Raw genomic sequence first — 24395 nt, forward strand, 5'->3', positions numbered from 1 at the left:
CAGGGTGCCGTGGCGTGCAGTTGGGACTCCTTCAGCTTTCATAAAAAGGACGCAAAAGAGCTTTCAACTAGATTGCAATGTATTTCCCATCGGCCCGGCGGTATTTGAACGCTCATGGAAGCACCGCACCCAGTTTATGTCGATCGCTCTTAAAGGCAACTGTGGAGCGTCATGTCCATTGTGATAACGGAGAATTGTACAGCTGCTGAAGTAAGTATTCGCGCGTCCTTACTGTCAATGTGAAGTTTGACAGTGACACTCCACTACCATCAACGTCAAAAACACCAGATTATCCTTGTTAATTAAACAAATTGATTAGGTTTTAATTGTGGACAATGCTTTTGTGTTTTCTCCCTTCCAATTCTGAAAAACAACTTGGTGTTTCCTGAAATGTGGAGAGCCAAAAGAGGCACTACACACCACACAACTCCCCAGCTATTGTCGTGAGCGACCTGTCCGCTTTGACAAACCTCGTGATAATTCAACAAGCATCTGGTGATCTGGAATGAAACAATAATTCCATACGGAAAAGTCCAACCCTGTCTCTAAAATAACGCTCCCACAGAACTAACTGCATTCCCCCAATTACGTTTAGCGAGGAACGTATTTTCCTCCCCACGTGAACGTTTGTGATGAACGTTTCTTAATGACGTTTATTTGTCTACATATTTTGCCCCCATTTATTGTCTTATCTTATAATAATGATTAATAGTCCATTTATAAATATCATTTTAGAGCACACATTTGAAAATCGAGAATCGGTGCTGATAGTATGGTTAAATTACAATCAGTAGGGCGAGGCTGTGTAATTTCGGCCCAGCTGCAGGGCTGCCTCGCTCCGTCATGAGCGAGGCAGAAAATAATAGTTTGTTAACATGCCAAAAAGCTGCCTGTGTCGTTTTTTGCAACCATCAAACATTAAACAAATCCAGAGTTACGTGTTTCTGTATTTCCTTTAAGAAAGAAAGGAGAGTAAAAAGATCTCTGTGGCTTCAGGCTTGATCCGCCGTTCAAATAAAGCGTGGTTTCCCCAAAGTGGCGGGGCTGTAACTGTGACGTAGATTTTACTGTCATCTATTCAGGGGTGTCCACCAGGGACTTTTGGGCCGCACTGAAAATATGATCCGACATTCGGGCCCCAGCCACCAGGCACAGGCCACACCACCAAGCACAATCGCTGTAACCACACCATCCTGAACCCAACCCGACTCATTTAGCTTTAAATAACTACCTGTTAGCAGGCTTGCATCTACTTGTACCGTCCAATACTAACCGACAAATTTATATATGACACTGAGCCCGGATAAACATAATAAAACTGTGCAGACGTGCAACGATTCTTTAATTAACTATTAGTAGAGAATAATGATTAACGAATATACTTTATAGAGATCTGCATAAATGTTTACATCTTCTCAAGCACGCAACAAATCAAAATATCTCTCGGATTGTTTGGCAGCTTGACAATCAACCTTTCTGCAATTTTACTCAGGTCGTAACTAAAGTCGCTGCGCCTTTAAGGGTTGTTTATATTTCACATCCATTAATCAGAATCTGCAAAGTAACTAAAATTAAATGTTAGGAGTAAAAATACCCAGGTTAACCTCTGAATTTTAGTGGAGTAGAATTACCAAAGTAACAATGAGCTGTCATGTGGGTATATATTGAATACTGCCCATTATGGATACAAGCGATTTTCACCCATTTAGTTAATTACATGGTTTTAAATTGTACACACCAATTTGTGTCCTACTCCCGCCTAAACCTCCAGGGCCTTGTACAACAGTTATATACCTGTCAACCTTCTAATTTCTGGGAAAAACAAAAACGGTCTTTTAAAACTACAATTCCCAGTAGAGACGTGCCACAGAGAACATGTTCGAAAAAAACATATAGCCCAGCATGTGTAGTTCTGGGGGAGCGTTCGAGTCCAGTTTTGAATAGTGCTGCCGTGTTTCGTTCTCAATTTCAAAGAGCTCTGACGCCGGTGTAACCTTGGCGGCCAACTTGCCACGCCAACATCCAAATCCGCAGACGCTTGAAGACTAATCACGTGGGTTTGTCGCATAGCACGGGGTTCCAAAGTGGGGTCATGAGATGATTACAAAAATAAAAAATGGAAAATTACAAAAAAAAAAGATTATACACGAAAATTTGATTAATTTTTTTTATAATTTTTTTTTTTTAATTTTCCATTTTATTGTTGGAGAGGCGGCGTCATGCACCCCCACCGTTTGCGGAACCCTGCTGCTATGCGACAAACCCCGCTGATTAGTCTTCAACTCTGGGATTTGGATGTTGGAGTGGCAGTGCGGCAAGGTTACGACCGCAGCGTCAAGCTCTTTGAAATGGAACGAAACCACGGTAGACTATTCAAAACTGGACTCGAACGCCCCCCCAGAACTACACATGCTGGCTATTGTGTTTCGCAACATGTTCTCTATGGCACGTCTCTACTGGGAATTGTAAAAGACGTTTTCGTTTTTCCCCAAATTAGAAGTTGACAGTATCAAACTGTTTGCAGCCCTGGAGGTTTAGGCGATAGGACACAAATTGGTGTGTACAAATTTAAAACATGTAATTACTAAATGGGTGAAAATCGCTTGTATCCATAATGGGCAGTATTAATATATACCCACATGACAGCTCATTGTTACTTTGTAATTCTACTCCACTAAAATTCAGAGGTTAACCTGGTATTTTTACTCCATAACATTTATTTTAGTTACTTTGCAGATTCTGATTAATGATGTGAAATATAAACAACCCTTAAAGCAGACTTTAGTTACACCTGAGTAAAATTCAGGGAAAGGTGATTGTCAAGTGCCAACAATCAGGAGAGATATTTGATTGTTGGTGCTTGAGAAGATTAAACATTTATGCAGATCTCTATAAAGTATATTCGTTAATCATTATTCTCTACTAATAGTTAATTAAAGAATGTTGCACGTCTGCACAGTTTTATATGTTTACCGCTCAGTGTCATATATAAATATTGTTCGGTTAGTATTGGACTACAAGATAGATGCAAGCCTGTACAGGTAGTTATTTAAAGCATAAATGAGTCGGTTGGGTTCTGGAGGTGTGGTTACAGCAATTGTGCTTGGTTTGTGTGGCCTGTGCCTGGTGGTGGGGCCCAATGTGATATATTTTCATGTGGCCCAAAATCCCACGTGCTGCTTGAACATTACACTGGCCGGTTTATCCTACATAGACCTTTTTTAATTAATTTGGGCTATTTTCTGGTTAATTCTAGAGGAGCTTCACTGAGAAAGTTAGTCATATATTAATACTTTATATACAAGTCTTTACAAGCTTTGGATCTTTAGGCTCTGTGTAGTGACTGATATTCCATAGTCTATATATACACTCTAGGTTGTCATTTAATGTACTTTATCAGTCTTTAAAATCAACCTAGTTTTCGTTTAAAAACAAACAAGACGCCTGCTTTTACTTGATTCAGATATTCTCTTTCTATCACTGATGCTGTATAGGTCAAACCAAATATGAGGAGAGTCCCTGAGACATATTGTCAAAAGCTGTAATAAGCTCAGTTGACCAGCAGATGTCAGGCTTACTCAAACATTAGGTCAATTTTTCTTTTTTTCTCATCGTGATTTTTTTTTATATGAATACTTGTTTTAATGCCTATCTTTAAATCAGTTTGTATGCCTACAAAGAACTTAAAAGCTTAAAAACGGACCAAAAACTGCAAAATGTCTCACATCCCAGTTCCATTTGCTTCAGTTTTCCTGTCTGTGTTGTCTAAATCAGCCTGGATTTCTCCACCTGGTGGGAAATTAATTGTTGGTCCTCTATGTTAATCGATAGGACCCCCTGATAACCTCTCCCAACCTTCCCCTGGTGGCAGCTGAGCTCTTCCCCCCTGAGAATCGCACCCTGCCTATTGAAGGTGTCATAAATAATAGGGGCTAATTAGATATGAATTGATTGTGAGTAGGTTGTGGCAGTTTTCATCCATCACTCTAAAAGCTGTTTAACAATAGATCACCACACAATAATTCCCCATGGAGCCTCTGTGAATGGAGCTACTTCACCAGGGTTTGATACGTGGGGGGGTGTCATAAATCTGCTGAATAATAGATATTGCTTCTTCCAGTGCTGGAGGTGCTGTTATTAATACAGAGGAGGTTATGAATCATCACAATGACACCTTGGAGGGATTTCTGAGTAATTTGTGATGGTTTTTTGTGGATTATTTGATGTTTAGATGCAACATAAGAATGCAGCACTCCTATCAATCATTTTAATCTAACCTTTGCCTCATAACTTGTTCGGCTATAAATGTGTCATTTAAAAGCAAAACATTTTTAACTGAAACATTTGGCTGGATTTTAAAGCAGAGAAGAGAGGAACTTGAATTTAATTGGATATCTTTTGCGACAAAGCACAATATCAGGGCATTTTGACTGCCCTGTTTAGCTTAATCCCGAGGATATTATTTTCTTTTAAATACACAAATGTTTTCACATTATGACACCATAGTGGTGTTTTTGCAGAAACAGCAAAAATATTTAAACTTTAAACAGAAAGTGAGACAACATTGTAAATGGGAATTTATTTTGGCCTCTGGGGCCCTCCAACAGGTTACTCTGACCTTGCCTACAGTATGTGAGTGTTTTTGTCTTTGTGCATATCCCAAAGGTATGATGTTGAAACCTAATAGGCCTACCTCATTTAGGAGACTACAGTGAAGTGATATGTATTCTTTTTTTGTGAGCTGAGATATTTTACAGTTTGAAAATCTTTCAAAACATACTAAAAATAGTAAAAATGTGCAGCTTTATTGTCATGTACCTATCCAGTTGCTCTTTAAATGGGGATACACACTATACACATGTTTTACCCAGGAGCAGTTATGCTCTATACTTGATGGTAGTTTTCATACAGTATCTTCTCACGTTTTATTACTTCTCATATGTTTTGCATTCTTACATTTCTCGATTGCTCTCTTTATCGATTGGTCCTCAGTTTTCAGACATGCTGAACATGGTTAAATCGTTCATGTTAGCATTAAATTAGCATGTTAGCATACCGTTGTTAGCATTAGCTCTTAGCCTCAGGCTACCACGGCTGTGAACCGAGTTTAAACCTTATTTCTTATTTAGTAATAAATATTAAATGTTACAAAGATTCAGAATTGGACCTGAGGTTCCGACTCTAGTAGCCTATATTTCAAATTCTTAGAAGATTTTTTTTCAAGAATGGATTGCCTTGAAATTTGTATTTGTCCAATACTTTCATGACCATACACACGCACACGAGACTCAGCTTCACTTACAACAATCAGCAAATGATAGCATGCTAAACTGAGGCAGTAAACATGGTAAAAACCTACATGTTAGCGTTGAATTAGCATATTCATGCTGGTGTTAGCATTAGCTTTAAGAAGGCTATAGCCTCAGAGCTGCTAGCATTGTTGTGGACTTAGAGTTTAAACATTGATTGTTTCTATTTCATTCTTAAATGTTACAAAAATGTAAAGCCACGTTTCCTTTTGATATGACCAATATAGGCCTACTACATTATTATTCATTATTTCCATAATTTTACATTCTTTATTAGTTTGTGCTATGTTGAATCTGATGAGCTTGATATGGTTTTAGAGCTTTTTCTTTTTTACTATTAAGATCTTTTTCCATGTTCACTTGCATGAAGAAAAACACTTTTTGCTTATTTTGCAGTTATTACAAGCTCTAGGATTCCTTTTTGTCAAATATTTACCTTTTTATAATGCCGGAAAGATTCATTATTAAGTATTTGAATCGGACCTGATGTTCAGTGTAGCCTATTTGTAATTCTTAGAAGATTTTTCTTTGTGTAAAAACTTCTATCTTAGTCTTTGAGATAGAAATATCCGGCCCCATGTTGTGACAGAGGAGAGCAGTTTGATCTCTATCCACCTGCCCTGCTCTCCTCACTTTTGTGAGCGCGGTGCCGCAGCAGCTCTGGCTGTCAGCCTCTCTGATTAATGGCCCTGCTGAAACATGTCCAGCCACATTAGAGCCCCATGTATCTCCCAGAGTCCACACAGGCCTGGCTCTTTGTTCTGATGGGAAATGGTGTCAGCCTCTCACTGCTGCTCGCCCAGAAACAGATAAAGATTTACTGTCATCAGAGGCCAGATTAAAGCGCACAAACGCAGACATTGATTTCTGAGTGGGGAAAGAGAGGGAGGAGGATAGAAAAAAAACCCTGACACATTTTGGGTAGGAAACTCATTCCAGGGCTGGCGGAGATATGATCAGCTTATTTGGGAGGTGGATAATATGGAGCCCTCTCCCAGAATGAACTTTGAAAGAAGTAAATTGTAAATATTGATTTCTGAAATGAACTGTCAATCTCACTTGGCGAGATTATTTCTATCATCTTGTCGAGAAGGGGCCAATGAATTCAAAACGTTGGACAAAGAGGAAGAGGGGCGGGTGGGTGTTGGATTTCTATTAGGGAGCACTCAAAAGAGCTTTATTCGCTTACTAATGGTTGTTCAATTTCATAAGATAACAGCTGAGATCCCATCGGCTCTGAAAAATGAAATGAAGTGCGACTTCACGTCCAGTTCGCTGCTCTGGTCCCAAGCAGAGAGGAGCTGGGGGGGGGACCGGTGAGCTTCATTACAGGGTACCGCTGGTAGGAACAAAGACCCACTTCCTGTTTCACCCAGGGGTCAAGCCTGACAGTTCAAAGCATGGATACACTCAAATCATATCAACCTTACCCTTATAGTGTTGTTGTCATGCAGCTTTGGTCTTGTTTGCCATGGGTTTGAGATTTCTCCTTCGCAACCATTAAGATTGAGGGACATGTGGACTTTTTTTGGGGCTCAAAGCAGAATAGCAGTAACCCCACTGATATTATTGCTATTCTTTTTGTTTGGACGATAGTGTCTTATGGTGTTTTAACGCTTTTTAAAAATGCAAAAGAACATCTTGCATAATATGGATAACAATTAAGTAACTAACAATACTATCCACATAAACCAGGACTATTGTTTCTGCACAGATACTTTGCTGGTGAATTATTCAAGTGTACACATTGTACTTTTAGTTTTCTAGTTTAGCCTTATTTTACCCATCAAAATCTGTTTTGCAAGGGAATTCTTGCCAAGACAGCAGCATAAAAAGTTTAACATAAGTGTTGAGCATATTTGTATAATATCAAAGTCATGTTTATGTTCATGTGTATGACATCATCATAATGTGCCTGAAACGTGGTGATGCTAATGAGCATTCGCAGAAACAATAAACGGCTTTTACTCCAGGCCAAACTCTGAGTGATAGTGGTCGTGTGTTTTTTCTGTCCGTTAGCATACTTACACTACTTTGGCTGACTGCAAACGTGGAGACGTCTGCTGCATTATGTCTCACGCAACAATAAGGGACATACAACTGTCTTAAAACAAGAATTGTATATCAAACAATGATTTTGCAGTGTTCTTTAACAGGGTTTATGCATTCAAATAGTCTTAAGTCCTTTAGAAAACGATTGCATGTACTGTTTTAGGCCTCAGTAGAGAACATACATAAGGAGGCCGTTCATGTAGGATTGTCTCATACAGATATTGCCCTTTTTCCAACATTTAAACATGCTCTTTAATATGTTACTGATGTACAAGTGTATGCAATAAATACTCTGGTAATATGAAATTACTTTCATGCTCATGTAACTTTAGCTCTGATAACAGTCCCGATCCTCACACACAAGCTGAATGAGATTTGCTTTCAAGTCCTTCAAGCCTTTTGAAATGACTCTTGCAACCCTATAGACCAGGGGTATTCAACTAAAATTCAACGAGGTCCAGTTAGAGAAAATCTCCCCATGCAAAGGTCCGGAACATCAACATGTCTTGTTGCTTTATGAATTAGTGTGATATATATTGAAGTAGCCTGTAGCTTTATCAACGTCTGCATGTAATCAACAACTGACTGCCAATTAAATAAAGAAAGTACAATTCAAAAACAACAATATTTATTGTCAATTAACATTGAACTATACAGATATACAGTAAAATACTGTGCAACAGTCTTCCTCACTGTCCTCCTCAATGTCTCCTTCACTGTCCTCTAGTTACACTTCTTGCATGGTAGATGATGAAGATGCTGCAGATGCATCTCCCTGTCCCTGTTTAAGCCTCCAATTAGCTTTCTCCAAAACGTGTTGCCAAAACTGTGAAGTCCTTGAATTTTCTGAGGCCAAGTTGAAGGATCAAATATTAAGAAATTATCACATGACTTGAAGTCATATCTGATTTCAGATGTGGAAAGTAACTACGTTATTCAATTTTGAGATACTTGTAATTTACTTGAGTATTTCTATTTTATGCTACTTTGTACTTCTACTCCAATACAGTTCAGAGGTAAATGGTGTACTTTTACTCCACTACATTTATTTAATACCTTTAGTTACTTGACAGATTTGGATTAATCACGTAAAATATAATCAAGTCTTAAATCAGACTTTAGTTCCACCCGGAGGAAATTCACAAGCTACCCTATACAAAGCCATTCAAACTAGCTGCACCTTTACCAGCTTTGGTAAGTATTTCTTCCACCTCTGTCTGATTTCAAACTCTTCCATTAACACCCTGAGTAAGTTTGCAGCTGTGTGTTTTGCGCAGTTCTCCAGTGTGTGCGCGGGGCACAGAGTGTGAACAGGCAGGGGAGTCTCCCTCCGCAGCCAGTTTGCGTAGTTTTGGTACAATTCTGTTTAGACAATAAGAAATATAAAGTTAACTGTAAGGAGTGGCTCAGTTTTTTTAAATAAACAATACTATTACTGTATTTCAATATCTCACCTCTGAAAGTTTAATCTAAATTAAGAAGAGGCACCTAAAATTAAGATTGTTATTTCAATACATTTAGTTGATTTTGTCTTTTTAATTGTTTAAAGTAAAGTAGATAGAACTGGTACTTAAGAGTTTTAATACAGTCTGGTTGTGGAGGAGGCACACAGGTAAGAGCACTAACTAGCAACCATCACATGTAACTAAGCTTGACTTGAATTTATCAAAAGTACAATTAAGTAACAGCAAAAAATCAATAACTAAAATCATGCACATATTTGAATCTTTACTGGATCCAGTGTTGAATTTACCACCAAATATATATTTTAGAAACCTGAAGGCCTTTTAAGATTTGTATGCAAGTATTATCCCAAAACTCAATACCTTAGATTATTATTGAAATAATAATAATTTTCCTCCATACCCAAATCTCTAAAAACGGGGCTGCAACGGAGCTGATTATTATTTGAATTTTTCTGACGTCAGAAAAGGGGTGCTCCGCCTATAATGGGCCAACTCTCACTATCAGGGGATGAGAGACCACCGAAAGCCGCTGGAGACGCTGTAATCATTGCGTAGGTGTGTAGTGTGATTCTGTGTAGTTTATTTATGGCATCCCGTTGGATTGGACGTCATCTGAACAGGACATCGCACGCTCACTGCTTGATAGCGCGCGAAGGTCCGTATACGCCGGTTGCTAAGCAACATCGTTATGGGGAAATGCAAGTTTGCGTCCAAATGGTTGGAAGATAAGGAAAAATGCATGACTGTTAAAAAAAAAACGTCAGACATTTTTATATAGGTACTGGGCCCTAACAATAATATGTTTAAAATATAGCATGATAGGTCCACTTTAAGCAACGTAAAATGTGCAGAACGGGAGCAACAGACGTAGGTTAGCTGGCTAGCATCACAGAACAGCACTGCTGAGCATGTTTTCTTAGCTTGGTAGCTTCAGCTAGCTCTGGAACTTCCAGCTCGGTGGCTGCTCCGCCTCTTTGCCCTTATTTGGAGCAGGCGGGAGTTAGACTCTGACGTCACTGTCGAGCCGTTAGTAGCCGACACCGCCTACTTTAGGCTTCTCGGCAACTCTGCAGAATCCTATGGGTGACGTCACGGACACTACGTCCATTACTCCAAATTCCATGACTAACAAAGCACTTATATACTAATAAAGGACTGGCTTATCTAAAGCCAGTTGAGTAGCACTTGAAATGTTTTAGCTCTATGAAACCTGATGTACTTACAGTAGGCCTATATGATTCTGTTTTCTTCAAGTTTGTATCTTGTTCGAACGCACTTATTGTAAGTAGCTTTTGGATAAAAGCGTCAGCTAAATGCAATGTAATGTAATTTATATATACAGTCTATGCAAGAAACATGTGTTTTGTTTTGATGACCAATCAGGTATGCAAAGGCGCGCGCAGTGACAAAAGTGACGTTACGCATTTCAGATTTTTGCTGCGCATACGTACCTGCGTACAAGTTATGTGCACCCCTGATTATAGGTCCAGGTCTGTATAGGTCGCATCAGTAGCGTAACTATCGACTGTGCACTGGGGCCCAGAGCCGGCCAGGGGCCCATGTAAGTATACCATTTTCTATTTTTTTGGCAATGGCATTGACCGCTTCACGCAGTCTTCAAAGTAACCAAGCAACCTAATGAATTTGTCATTTGTCTGTCCAATGACCGAAAACAATATTTGCACCAGGGCCAATCACAACCTTGTCACGCCACTGGGTCGCATGGATATATAATAAGAACTGGATACAGCGTGGGAGGCGGGGCCTCGTTCATTCCTATGAGAGTTGCTCATTGGCACATGAAGACAAAATGGCCCAACTTTTGAGAGAGCGAAACGTCATGAAAGTATTCATATAATCATATAATCCGTTCTTATTGTGCATCCATGGGTAAAGGTAAAACTCATGTAGTACTGAACACGTCACATGAGCGAAGGTCTATACCTTCATTAAATACTTAAGATGCAGTCATTTTTTTAATTAATAAGCATTTCTTCATTGGTTCCTCCCTTATTTAGTGTGTCTTTGTTTCGTCCCAATTATGTTAGTTAGTCATTTTATTTTATTAAGTATTCAGCATTTCAGCAAGTCTATTATTATCATTATTTTACCATTCTCAATTCTGTGGTTTTACATACAAACCCTAGGTGGCAGTGCGCTTCTACTGTATGCAAATCATCTCCAGTGTTGCTCTTCTATCTGCATATTCTTGTGATGAATAAGTGAGAATTTAGACAATCTCTGCGCTCCCACTCCTGTTTGTTGTCTCTAAGTCTCTCAATCAATCAATCAATCAATCAATCAATCAATCAATCAATCAATGTTTATTTATATAGCCCAATATCACAAATGTTACATTTGTCTCAGTGGGCTTCACAGTTTGTACAGAATATCAGTATGACAATACTACTCCTCTTCTACCTCGTCACCCTCGCATCTCCGAGTTCTCCCCCCCACCTCCTTCATTACACCAGTAGAGTTAAAGTGAAACTAATGAAGCTAATTTCCATCAGCACACCGCAGCACTCTGTTAACATGTCCATCATCTATCTGTGTTTAATGCAGGATGTGTGCAGTGCTCAAAAACGTTTGGAGAAGCAAAGCAAAAAATGTATATACTAGCTAGATACTGGGTTAGTAGAATCTGATCACTTTCAATTAAACCTAATTGATTTAATGCATTGCACCACACCCCCCTCCTCTTCCTCATTTGGCCAAATGAGGTTCAGAGGCCAGAGGCTTTCAGCAGCTGGGTGTGTTCCTATCAAAACCAACCGTGAAATGCAAGGACAACGCCCGCAGCACTTAGTGTCCTTTAATTGCCATTTACATAGTAGGCTAATCATTATTTTTTTATGTCCCCTATTACCCACTGTCACCCCTGTGTGCTCCCTCTGTGTCTCTGGGCTCAAACAATAAGCTGTTTGTCACAAGTGATGCTCTGATGCTCCGCTCACTGATGGGGGACGAGGCTTTGAGGGGAAACTGTTTTAAAGTGACAGAGAGTCACAGTGTTTGGATCGATGCTGCACTTTACTCAAAGAGGGTGAACAATTTGTTTTATTTTTAATGCATTTGACCGTTTTATTCAAAGCATATAACTCCCCACAGCAGCGCTTTACACATCCGTGTCCCCTTTATTTATGTTTCCTACACTGAATATATATATTTAAATTCAAATAACATCTCCCACAGTCAATGCTGACCCCCACCTAAACACAGCTGTGTACTTTAATAACAACTATTTAATTTGTCTTTTTATAAAAAAAATCAGAAAGTAATGCAATGCTCAACACATGTTACCATAGCCCAATTAGTTAATGTCAAACTTTTTTTTTTTTAAATCCACAGATTTTCAGTTTAAAATGACATTACTTTGAGAGTCCATATGACTTTCAGTTATTCCGTTTTTGTCATTGATAATAGCTCAGCAGAGGCCTGAAGGCCGAAAATCATTGGATATTTCATAATAGGATACATACAATTATTCTCTAAAGGGAAATTTGGAGTAAATGGGGCTGATATTTGACATGAAGAATAATAAAACATATTTAAAACATAATCCTTCTAAAAGTATCTTGGGAATCCAATGGGTAACCCAAACTCCTGCCACAATTCAGACTCAAGTAAACTCAAATATTGGACATAAACATGTATTATTGAGACAATAATTTATCTGCACAAAACACAACACTTAATCCAATGTCCACTGTTTTTGTCTTTGCTTTGTCTCGACCCATTTCACAGAGCAAAGAGGGTATACTGGTTTGAGGAGTATGTGGGAAAAGGTAAATGATGCCTCTTGTGGATCCGGAGAAAACTGTGTTTAATCTAATACATCTGTCTGTTTGGTCGGGAGAATACACGTTTAAAAATGTTTACAAATCTGCTGGTGTAGAGAAAGCCTCTGTGTCTCTCTCCTCATCTCTGCTGCAGGCTAGTGGCGACTAGCATGACACACCTGGAAATGCAGCCAAACTGTTTTTTTTGCATCAGCATGATAATATTGAGAAGTGATAATCCTGTCCATCTGATAACACTGTTACATTTGTCAATGACGGCTAACTTTGAGCAGCAAACTCATTAACATACATTCACCCACAATCACATTCATGCATGATATATTTTTGTTTCATATGCGTGGACTCTTTTACCATTTTAATTGTTTTCATTTGATTTTTTGAACAACCATTTCCTGGACAGCATGACTATGATGTATTATTAGTATTGGAGAAAATATTAGCATATTTTTGGTTTAATGGATGACATTATATGCAAATAACTATTTCCTGTATCAGATAGATATGGCTGTACAAAAAAAAAAGAAGGAAAATATCTCAAATCTGTGCCTATAAACAGTATTCTAGTTAAATAAATGTACCAAGTTATTATCCATGGCTGGCTAGAAGTACATAATTGTCTCTGTGTCAGTTCTGAGTTTGTGTTTGGACTTTCCGTCTGTTGTTTTATTCTCACTTTAAACTTTGACGAGCTGCTTGCTTTGCCAGCTCCGCTCGGTTTATCCTCCTCTGCACGCATCACAGAGTAATAATGACAAATCGCTGCAATGTTTGCTAATGATTAGTAGAGATTGTTTCAGCTCACTTGTAAAAGCCATGTTTAGGAGCTATGTTTATTGTTCCATTTGCACATTTTGCGAGTGTGTTTGTGAGAGGACTAATCGTTATTAATTAGGGTCATTGTTCTAGTGTGTGTGTGTCTGCCTATGTGTACATCTTTTGTTTGCAGATGTGTCGAACTTGCGCGCGCACGCGTGTGTGTGTGTGTGTGTGTGTGTGTGTGTGTGTGTGTGTGTGTGTGTGTGTGTGTGTGTGTGTGTGTGTGTGTGTGTGTGTGTGTGTGTGTGTGTGTGTGTGGCCCCTGAAGCCATACTCAGCAAGCTGTGACAAAGGTCCATTACCTTGTCTGATCACAACGGCCTGTGATCTATTAGCATCATCTAAAAGCTACATTAGGATGAAGTGGAGACACTCATAAACAGAGCGCTCTGATCAGGCCTTTTAATGGGTTCACTGGTTTTACACGGGCCCGCTCTGCCTTATTCCCCCTGGTTTGTAGGTTAATGCATTTTCAAGTACCCACCAGACAACACTCAGTTGACAATGAGGCGTGTACATCAGCCATTCATTCTGATCCACTGAGGGTCCACCAGTGAATTCACATGGAAAGTGAATAGCAGCTTTTGTTGTGTTTTCCAGTTATTCATTCTGTATGTGCGGAGGTGCAAACCCAATAAGAGAGTTGCAGAACAATGTATACCTCTCTGTGAAACTGGACACCAATTATTAACTATGTTCCACAAATTAGAAGATCAAAGCCTTTTCGGCGTGTGAGCAAAGCTGCAACATGTAGAGATTTTATCTGATCACAGCCTCATTTTTTTGCAGCTCAGCATATATAATATGTATCATTAGAGGTTAGCAATGTGCCAGGATGCCTTTTTGACAATACCATTTGGATTCACCAAAGTCTGAGATATTCAAATCATACATTTATGGGTTTTTACAAAAAAAACCTGTCTCCATGTAAAAGTCAGGGGTTAATAGTGGATGGTTGTATTTTAGCTTTGATTGAGATTTTGGACAATAATTGCAGGGTTGGTGGATCATCCCTGAAAGAAAATAGAACCTCTTGTTAAAAGTCTGTGCAGTGTGTTGGGGAAATATTTTCCAAGGCCCATAACTTTGATCCAGTGTATCAGTTCAAACTGTCCTGGCTGAGCACAGGGACCTGTAACCTTGGCTGCTGCGCTCTCAGTGTTTTGTCTCCCTGTTCCTGCCTGTTGGCGTCAGCTGATAGAGGTGTTATCATTCTATCTTGTTATGCACAATGTTGATTATTCTCTCTGAACTAGCTAAATACATGGGTCTGGGTCTCTCTGAGTCCTGTCTCCTATTGCTTCAGAAGTTTCCCCCGCACAGTAGAGCTTTGTTGCTGTTTCCCATGGTGTCTTTTTTGGCAATAAAGTCACTCAAATGTCAGATTAATAATATAAAAGGAATAGATGCATTCTTTATTTAAAAGACACTGTGTCCATTTACAAGTTCCCAAGTTGTGAAAGTTTCAGCCAAAGAGTGAAAGGCTGTGTTTTTGTTGATTTGGAAGCTCAGACAATAATTATAGGGTTGATGGTTCGATCCCTGGCTTCTCCTGTCCACACTGTCTTTGGTTGATTTTAATTAAAGAGACTGCCATGTAGATGTAAAAAATAGACCTGTTGTAAATTGTAATGATAGTTTGAATTTCAAACAGTTTCCTACAAAATGTCAGTGAACCCAAATCAGTGCACATTATTTTCCTCTTCCTATAAAATCATGTAATACATTTTTTGTCAAAATGTAAAGAGTCTTTGATCCTGATTCTGTCATACAGCATTTCCTATCTGAACCTTTATTCAACCTGTTGTTCTGTGTCTCTTACTCATTTGGTCTATCTTCAAACTCCATGTTTGTTCTGAGCCACCACCCTGGCCAGATTTCCCTTCAAAAAAAATACTGTATTAAAGATAAACACATTCAATACCTGTCTATAATAAAAGAAAAATGAATAAATTAGATTCACCTACTTCAAAGGTCTTGTTGTGCCATTTAGGCCTGAATGTAAATGAGACCGACTAATGCTGGAGGTTGCAGGGACATAAAAGAAATGTTATTAAGAGGAAACAACGCTGAAATCAATAGAGGGAGAACTTGAAACACCACGGAATACATTTACAACAGTACCATAATTAGCACTCATATCTGCAGCGTGGAATCCCTTAATTATATTTTGCATGATTTCTGAGATCTTTACAAAGATATAATGGTCGGATGAGTCTTCAGAGGAGATGTGTATAAACGCTGGGGTTTTTGATATGCAGAGAGGCAGCATTGAGGCCTTCAGTGTTATAAGGCTCACAGCAGCGGCCTTATTGTGTGTGGAATTATCATAACCTCCCGCTACCTTTAGGGTCTGGCTTTGTAGCAGTTGCTAAGAGCTTCACTTTACAGCCAATGCAAATGTGTGCATATTGGATTCTCATAAAAAATAAAAAAATACGGTGGCAAAGAGAAACAAAACACAACGATAAACAAATAAAAGATGGACGTGTGTGATGATGGGAATAACAGCTCGGGCCACAGCAAAGTGTAAAACGTGAGGAGTGTGTGTATTACTGCGTGTTCTCCATCAGGCTCAGTGGCTGCCATATTGTGCTGATTGATATACTAAAGCGGGCCATATGGACACTGGGTTAATCCAATGAGGGGGACATCTGGGTGATGATTTATGATTTGGTCGTGATTTGTAAGCTGTGGGTTGCATCCATGACATCATCAGCATTACTCAGAGCCTGTGATGCCAACACTTTTCCTAATTGATGGAGAAAGGCAACCTGCAGAGAGCGCGGATTACAGCGCACAAAAATACACATTACTGTATGCAGGCAGTGTGACATTAATATAGGGTTGTTATACATTATTAAGGAAAAACAAACAAATATGATTTGAAATAACACCAGTGACATTGACAAAGAGTTCAAACAAGACAGTAAATAATACAATGATTTATTTAATTACAGTTAATTAATCATGAAACGGTTTAAGCTGCGTCTGCAGTTATAAGGAAAGGAATAAAAAGCAAAGGAAAATAAATGAAGATAAAGGAAAGGGAAGGAAATGGACAGGAAAGGTGAAGAAAAAGAAAGGGAGGGGAAACCAGGAAAAGGGAAGGAAAGCAAAGAAAAGGGAACGGAGGGGAAGGGAAGGGAAGAAGTGAAATGATAAAGGAAAGAAAAAGATCTGTGTTCACCAAGGGGAGAAAGGGAAGGAAAGCATTAATACACATGTTGAAACAAAAGATAGAAACTGCAAAGGAAAGGAGATGAAAGGGAATGAAAAGAAAGGAGGGGAAATGAAAGGCAGGGGAGAAAACATAGGGGAAAGGAAAGGAAACGGCATCATTTAAGAGGGATAAGGAAATCAAATAAAAAGGAAATAGAACAGTAAAGATGGGAAAACATGTCAGGAGAAGGAAGGGAACAAAACACAGGCTGACATTAAAGAAGGGAGACACAAGGAAAGGGAAACAAACAATAGTAGGAATTATCCACTGATCGTGACAGTGTGACCCTGCTGTCAACTTACCAGCAGGTCCCCCCCCCCATCTCAGACCTTTAACCCCCCTTTGAATGTATTTACCTGGTCACCTGAAAGGATGGATGGTGCGTCAGCTATAATACGATACGATATACGATACGATACAATATTACTTTATTTGTAATACAGCTGTCCAATTGAAGGATTGAGAGGCTTTCAATCCGAATACAATTGATATGAATGTAGTTGTTGACATAGGGTCAAATAGAGATGTCTCTAACAAATGGCAAGAACTGATTCAAAGTGACATTCAATTTAAACGATTATTTTTGCCTCCTTAGTGCACTTTTTAAAGTTACAATCTGATGGATGTAATGTCGGGTTCCCACTTTTTGTGAGTTATGTTGAAGTCAAGGAGCGAATCAAGTGATCAGTGTTATTTAAGCAGGTGTATGTGTACAGCAGCATGCAATCCTAAATGACCGAGCAGAACAAGATGAAGAAAACAACATGATTATTTTATAAGAAATACAAAGTTATACACATATCAATTTCTTTTTTGTACATTTCACTTTAAAGGTGTTATGCAGTGCAATATAATAAGTAAGTGACACTGAAATACATTTCATTTCATACTACTACATACTGTAACTGCATTTGGGGATTTTTCTTGAAACATGAGTTTTTATGATCTATCATTCCTATCAAATATAATTGTATTCGTCAAATGCTGAGCTCGGTGAGGAACGTGAGCCTTACACTAAACGGTTCATCTGAGCATCACACATATCATCAAACTGCTGCAGCAAAAAGCTCCATTTTGAATTGTCCTACTGTGCTCTCTGTAGTTGAAGCAACATACAATGCAAACTTCATATCAAAGTGAAATTGCACAAAGAACTATATTTTCCTTGTCGTGTACCTTATAGTTTGAGTCTGAATATTGTAATTGCATGACAATCAAAAAACACATATTTTAAACTTGACAGTTATTGTCAGTCTGATAAACAAAGAGCTAATTAAAAAAATGTTATCATATTTTTTAATCCTTTTCCAATCCTCCTTAGTATACCTCTGTCTTTACAATCCTTTCTTGAAATGATTTTTTTTTTTCTCTCTTTATTAACACGGTAAATTCCACTTTACATTTTAAAGGAGCAACTCAAAACACAAACAAGAAAATCATTTGACTTTCACCTGGTAATTGTGAAGGACATTTGTACTGCCAGCTAATATCCTGATAACACAGCTAACTGTTTCCAAGGAGCCTCTCAGACATAACATGATAAGCACATCATGTACTGTACCTGTGAGAAGATCCTGCAGTAAACTGAGATGTAGTAATGCAATTACCACATACCGGCAGATATGTACATTTACTGAAGTACTGTACTTAAGTACAATTCTGAGGTACTTAGAGTATTTCCATGATATGCTACTTTGTACTTCAACCACTACATTTACTTTGGATTAATGATAACAAATATGATCAACACTTAAGACATTAGTTACACCTGGAGTAAACTCACTTGCCAGCACTTGATAAATACATTAATACATAAATGATTATAATTAAAACATGTAATAAATAGGATTGTGAAATGTGCCAATAAGGATCAAAAGTAATTTAAATGTTGGTACTTGAAGTATATTTTGATGCCAATGTAGTGTTTGTAATTTTTTTTATTTTACTGTACTAATTTCTTACATATATATTGTGTGTAAATACTATCTTTATTTTTATTTATTTTTAAAGTATTTTCAATAGTTTGGAAACATTTTTTTATAATAGTAATATTTGTTGCTCTTTTTATTTAAAAAAACCCGACCTATTCTTCTTTCTGTGTCTTTGAATGCACCATTTACACCAAAGCATAGTCCTCGCCAGGGTCAACCTACTATTCTGATTCTGATTATACTTTTACTTCAGTAACATTTGTAATACAGGACTTGTACCTGGAACAGAGTATTACTACACTTTTATTTACTTTTATTGAAGTACATCTGAGTACTTCTTCCACCTCTGCCTACCAGCATGCAACTTGAAGACATCCCTCCCCAGCAGAGGCAGCAGGAGAGTGGTCAGCTCTCTCCACGTAACAGAAACAAACATCTTAACTGCAGCCTTTAAGGGATTGTGCTTTGTGGAGAACTTTTTCTGTCCGAGAAAGAGACAAATTGTGTTTTAAATGAAAGGATATGTCACTTGAGAGGCAACAATAGGCGCCTCTGCATGGGGCTGACAGATTTCAGCCAAACATTTGAAAGAAAAAACAACAACTAATCTCTCCGTTGATCCTTTTCAGGCATGAGCAACAGATCAGACACGTGACGCAGCATCAGCAGCTTCTCCCACTGACGGCTCAGAGTCTCCCTGCAGGGAAATCCTCTTTGTCCCAGCCCAGCGCGTCTTTCAACAGGATGTACCAACAGAAGGTGAGGTCAACTATGAGCAAACTCTGCACAAAGGGATCTGGAGCTGGATTTGATGTTCCACAAAGCACTGGTCATATTCTTTGAAGATTGTAGCCTCCTACCCCCGTCAGGTTCTGAGAGAGTTAATTAAACATTGGACAGCTTGGGGTCAAGCCTCGGCTCAAAGTGAAAAAGAAAAATACTTTTTTTTAATTATGTCATTGTGGCAGGATGCTGCATTAAATATTTGTTCAAGCGAATTATCATTAACTTCTGGTGAAGTGCTGAAAACAAGTTTTTCCATTTTCATGCAAACACCTAAAAGCATATTGGTTTTGTGTGTTAGTTATTTTCTGAAATGTCAACTACTGTACCACTTCATCTGCATGTCGACTGAATTCATCTCTTTTTTTTTATTTTAATCATTTAGTATCTCAAACACGATTATTAATGAAACTTGGAGTTACACATTCTGGTTTTTACCTTTTACCAGTTATACACAGCACACTCCCAATACTTTCAGCTTTTAATCTTGAAACGTACAATATGTTGTTTCCTGCCACTAGGGGTCTCTCAATCAAAACAGTAACAACAAAAGGGAGTTTGGTGGCCATGTTAGCATCATGGGAGTTTGTATTTAAAGACAGCTTCTTCAAGTGGTAATAAACATCGGTCTACTCCTCCTAAATACCAATAGACCCTTTGATCAAAACCGCTAAAAACACTCATTTACTTTTTCTGTTTTACTGGCGGACACAGGGCGTAGCGGATGCAAGCAGGTAAGACACTTGAACTTGCAGTAACCTTAATCATAACTTACACTTCAACTCAAACTCCAAGCTCAATGTCACTTAGTCCAGGCTTGTCCAGGCTCCTTTCAGTATATGAAACAGCCTAAACTTAAATTAGTTTCTGCTCTTTTATCTCATTCAGTAATTGTATTTTACCTCCCACTTTAACTTCAGCTTTTACTCTTATTTCAAATGCACATTTTAAGCAATTGTTTTCATTGTTCAGCTAAGTCTGTTTTCTAATATGCAAATTACTTTGACCCCTTATACCATAACTGACATTTGAACAGCTTTCACCACTTTGTTTAACAGAAATCTTGACTGCATTAATCCCTTCCTCTTTAACTGATATTTCTAACCCTTTTGAATTATTAGGCTTTTTGCTTTAAGCAACATTAAACAAAAACGTCTTCCGCTCTTCTAACTCTCACACCTGTTCACACACTACAGTACACCTCAGCGGCTTTCAGCTCTATCACTTCAGCTTACACTTGAGCTGACTCATGTTTTTTTGTTTACACAATTCAACAGGCACTTCCAGCCCAATGTACCACTTCTGTTGCATTTTAAACCATGTGCTGCACTTTTACTTCAGCTTTCATTTTAGCTAGCTTTTATTCACACCCTTAAATGTACCCCTTCTTTCAGTACTCCCATTGTAACCACTATTTTAACTTCTTTCAGTATTTTTCCACTTTTAAAACAACTTTCAGTTGCTTTCTCAAATACTATGTCAAGCTGCAAATGTTTTGCCACATTTCAAAAACGTGTATAAAAATCTAAATCTGAGTAATATGGCTAAATGTATGAGTGTTTCTAGCCCAAGTTCTTTTTCATCCCCCCCCCCCTGAGTGTGTTGGCAGGGCAGTGGCAGTATCTGAGCTGTTGGCTGCCCTTCCATGTCTTCTGTTGTTGTTTTCTGGCGGCCTCAATGGGATGGGTAGTTTGTGAAATGACAGGACATGCCAACAAATTGCATCACTTCTGGCTCAGCGGCCAAGGACAATGCCATGCCATATGCCAATCGGGGGGGTCATGGGTAGAGGGATGAATGGGTCTCATTTCCATGTGCTCCCTTCGAAGCCTAACCCCCCCCTTATCCCACCCCAAAAAATGCCCGACTCCAAGCTCTCTGTTACACACACACACACACACACACACACACACACACACACACACACACACACACACACACACACACACACACACACACACACACACAAAGCCCTGTCGGGAGGCTGATCTTGGCCGGTGGTGTGACACAGACATACGAGCTGACACATCAGCCATTAGCCAAAACAAAACATCCAGAGATGGATTTCAACACGAGGCGGGCCGGAGCAGCCTCATTGTCTCGTCTCTCAGTGGCTGCAGCACAGAGTCATCACAGCCACATACTGTACACACTGTCACTCTCTCGGAGCATCTGCTGTGTATGAATCAGCAAGAGACAAATAAGTCTGTCTTTATGTTCTTCTCAAAACTTTGTGTCGACCTTCGTTCTTGCATTTGATCTACTTTGTGTTGATATTGAGTTGATTTTCAAATGTTGAACCAACTTAGCATCTCTCCAAGTTGTATTTACTTACTACTACTACTACTACTACTACTACTACTACTACTACTACTACTTACTTCTACTTTCTAATTTGTATCTGTGTTTTTATCTACCTTACATTCATTTACATTTATTTTCTCTTTCTGTATCTTCAGTGGGTTTTTTTTTGTCAATGTTTTCTTTTTTTCCTTTTTTTTCTGTATACTTTCTACTTTTTATGATTGTATCTACTTTTACTCTTCATTCATATTGTATCTACGTTCTTCGTATTATTTTTGCCTTTACTTTACACTTCTCTGTCTCCTTACTGTAGTTTCTACTTTGTCTATATCATGTCCACTGTTTTCATTGTAACATACTACTTTTATAATATAATGCTTGTAGATGTTTATGATGAAAACTATTTAAAAACTCTGAAAGTTAGTTGCAACATAATGTGTCACTGTACTTTAATCCTGTATCCTGTAATGTTGGCTAAAAGATGCAACATATGTTTCATGTTGATTTAATGGTAGATAATTAGACTATGATAACCTAAATGTAGTTTTTGTTTGTTAGTTTAAAAACAAATATATATATATTAAAGACATCACAATTACTACTACAAAGTGATTGCAGTGAAAATATTGAACTTAAGACTTTTAGAGGTATTTTTAAATGCACCTTTTATTGAAGTTTTAGATATTATTGCTGATTTTATCTATATTACTAGTATTAAGCTTTGCATTGATCTTACACTTGTTTTTCAGTAGGACACAGTCACATTTTGGAAAGTTCCCTCCAACTGTGTCCCCGTTCCCATATCTCTGGGATCACAGGTTTAAACAGTGTACGGTAATTTGACCGGCGAGAGACGAGCCAGTGATTTAGGAGCATTTTTTTCGTTGACACAATACAAATGAGGATGGTGCTAGAAGGTCAAGCAGCCTGTGCCATCGCCATAATCGTGCTAATTGGGACAATATGTGTGTGATAAATCACCACAGCCTGACATGGGATCCTCTAATCGCCTTTATTTTGTTTCTAAATGTATCATTACTTTCACCGCTTTCGCTTCAAAGTGAGCTCTTCCATTGTTTTAAGAGATGCAGTTTAGCTGCTGACCATATGTTTTTAAGGAGCATATGTTCTGCTAATGCTACCGAGAGAGGGAGGGAGGGAACTGTGAAAGGGTTTTAACCTTCTACGTGGGGGAAGTTGTGTGGTTAATACTCCAGCCACCTCTCCACTGGGCCGGTGCCAACTCTTCCTCCAGCCTGGGCTCTGTGAGGAGGGGTGGGGGGTGGCGAGACCCCGCAGATGCTTTCTCTCGGTCCCCTCTACCTCGCAGCCAGATGCCAAGAGGATAAACTCTGGTAGCTTCAGGACCACAACATCAAGGTTGTGTCCAAACCTGGAGCCTGTGATATTAGTCATGGGCCGAGCGTGATGTATGATGCCAGTTTTTGTTTTGGCTCAGCTACATCTAAAATCACAAGACAATACAACATAAAATAAAATAATAGAAAAATAATATAATTTAGTATGATGTAAAGAAAAAGGGAAAAATGCAGAAAGTGATGAAAGAATGTCTTACTAAACTTTAAGCTAAAGAGAATAATTAATATCGACATTAACATTGACATTATGTGTTACAGTTAATATTAATAATAACACATATTATTATTATTATATATAATTATTACATTATTTATAAAGTGCTTTAAACAGAACTCAAAGACACTATTCTGCAAAATTAATAAAACATAAATATAACAACACACTTAAAATATACTAAACCATATTTATTACAGATTAATAGTTACTTAACAAAACCCCTGAAATAGTATGATTCATTATTAAAGCCTACTAGGGAGCATCATCCAAAACCAACAAAACACAAACAGCATTTGTATTATCATTAAATGTATATTTTGTACCCACTAAACTTATTTTAACTAACATAGCTTATGTTAGCATGCTAGTTTTTCTAACGTGGATAGCAGCTAAAGTTGTGAATTCCAGTTCAGTTTAAAGCTGATTGGGATCAATACTAAATCAATCAATAGCCTACATATATTAATAAATGAACACTTGCAACACTTTTCTAAAGGTTATAATATGTTATTTGATCCAAAAAATGTAAGAATTATGCTAAGTAGTTTATGCTCTGTCATAAGCTAACTAACAAGTTAGAATAGGGTGACCAGACGTCCCCGTTTTCCGGGGACAGTCACCGTTTACCGGGGACAGTCCCCGTTTGTATTGGCCTGTCCCCGGTTGAAACTGTCCCCGGAAATGTCCCCGTTTTTTAATATACGTTAAAAACACATAGCAAGGTAAAATAAAACGTTTCATGTCAGGAAACACTGGGTAAACAGACTGTGGTCAAGCCAGCCCCCACTTCGGAAAACACAGTCACGCCAGCCCGCACGTTGTATTGCGGTGCACGAATAGATAGATAGAGGCCTGTAAAAACTGCCTTCAAAATAAAAGCGTTTACTCGGTCAATAACAAATATACCTAAAAAACACACCAAACATATTCATATATACTGGAGCTTACATTAAGAAATATGTACTATATAATGTGATCAATAATAATTTAAAACAAACTACGTATAACTACCACATTATAACTGAGTGAATGTCAAATGTAAGTATCAGTGATGCAAATTAGTCGCTTTTCGGCGCCTCCCGCTTTTTTAACGCTGCTTTGGGTGACTTGTG

General features: G+C 38.3%; 1 protein-coding gene across 1 annotated transcript in view; it reads left to right on the forward strand.

The window, feature by feature from the left end:
• The window catches only part of LOC104955401 (rho guanine nucleotide exchange factor 1-like), a 36058-nt gene that overhangs the window by 11269 nt on the left and 394 nt on the right, over positions 1-24395 (forward strand). The window contains exon 7 of the mRNA XM_010782728.1: positions 19230-19359. Within this exon, the coding sequence (XP_010781030.1) occupies positions 19230-19359 (130 nt within the window). The remainder of the gene's footprint in view (positions 1-19229; positions 19360-24395) is intronic.

Source organism: Notothenia coriiceps, unplaced genomic scaffold (assembly GCF_000735185.1).
Source record: "Notothenia coriiceps isolate Sejong01 unplaced genomic scaffold, NC01 NC01_scaffold00024667, whole genome shotgun sequence".
Taxonomy (NCBI): Eukaryota; Metazoa; Chordata; class Actinopteri; order Perciformes; family Nototheniidae; genus Notothenia; species Notothenia coriiceps.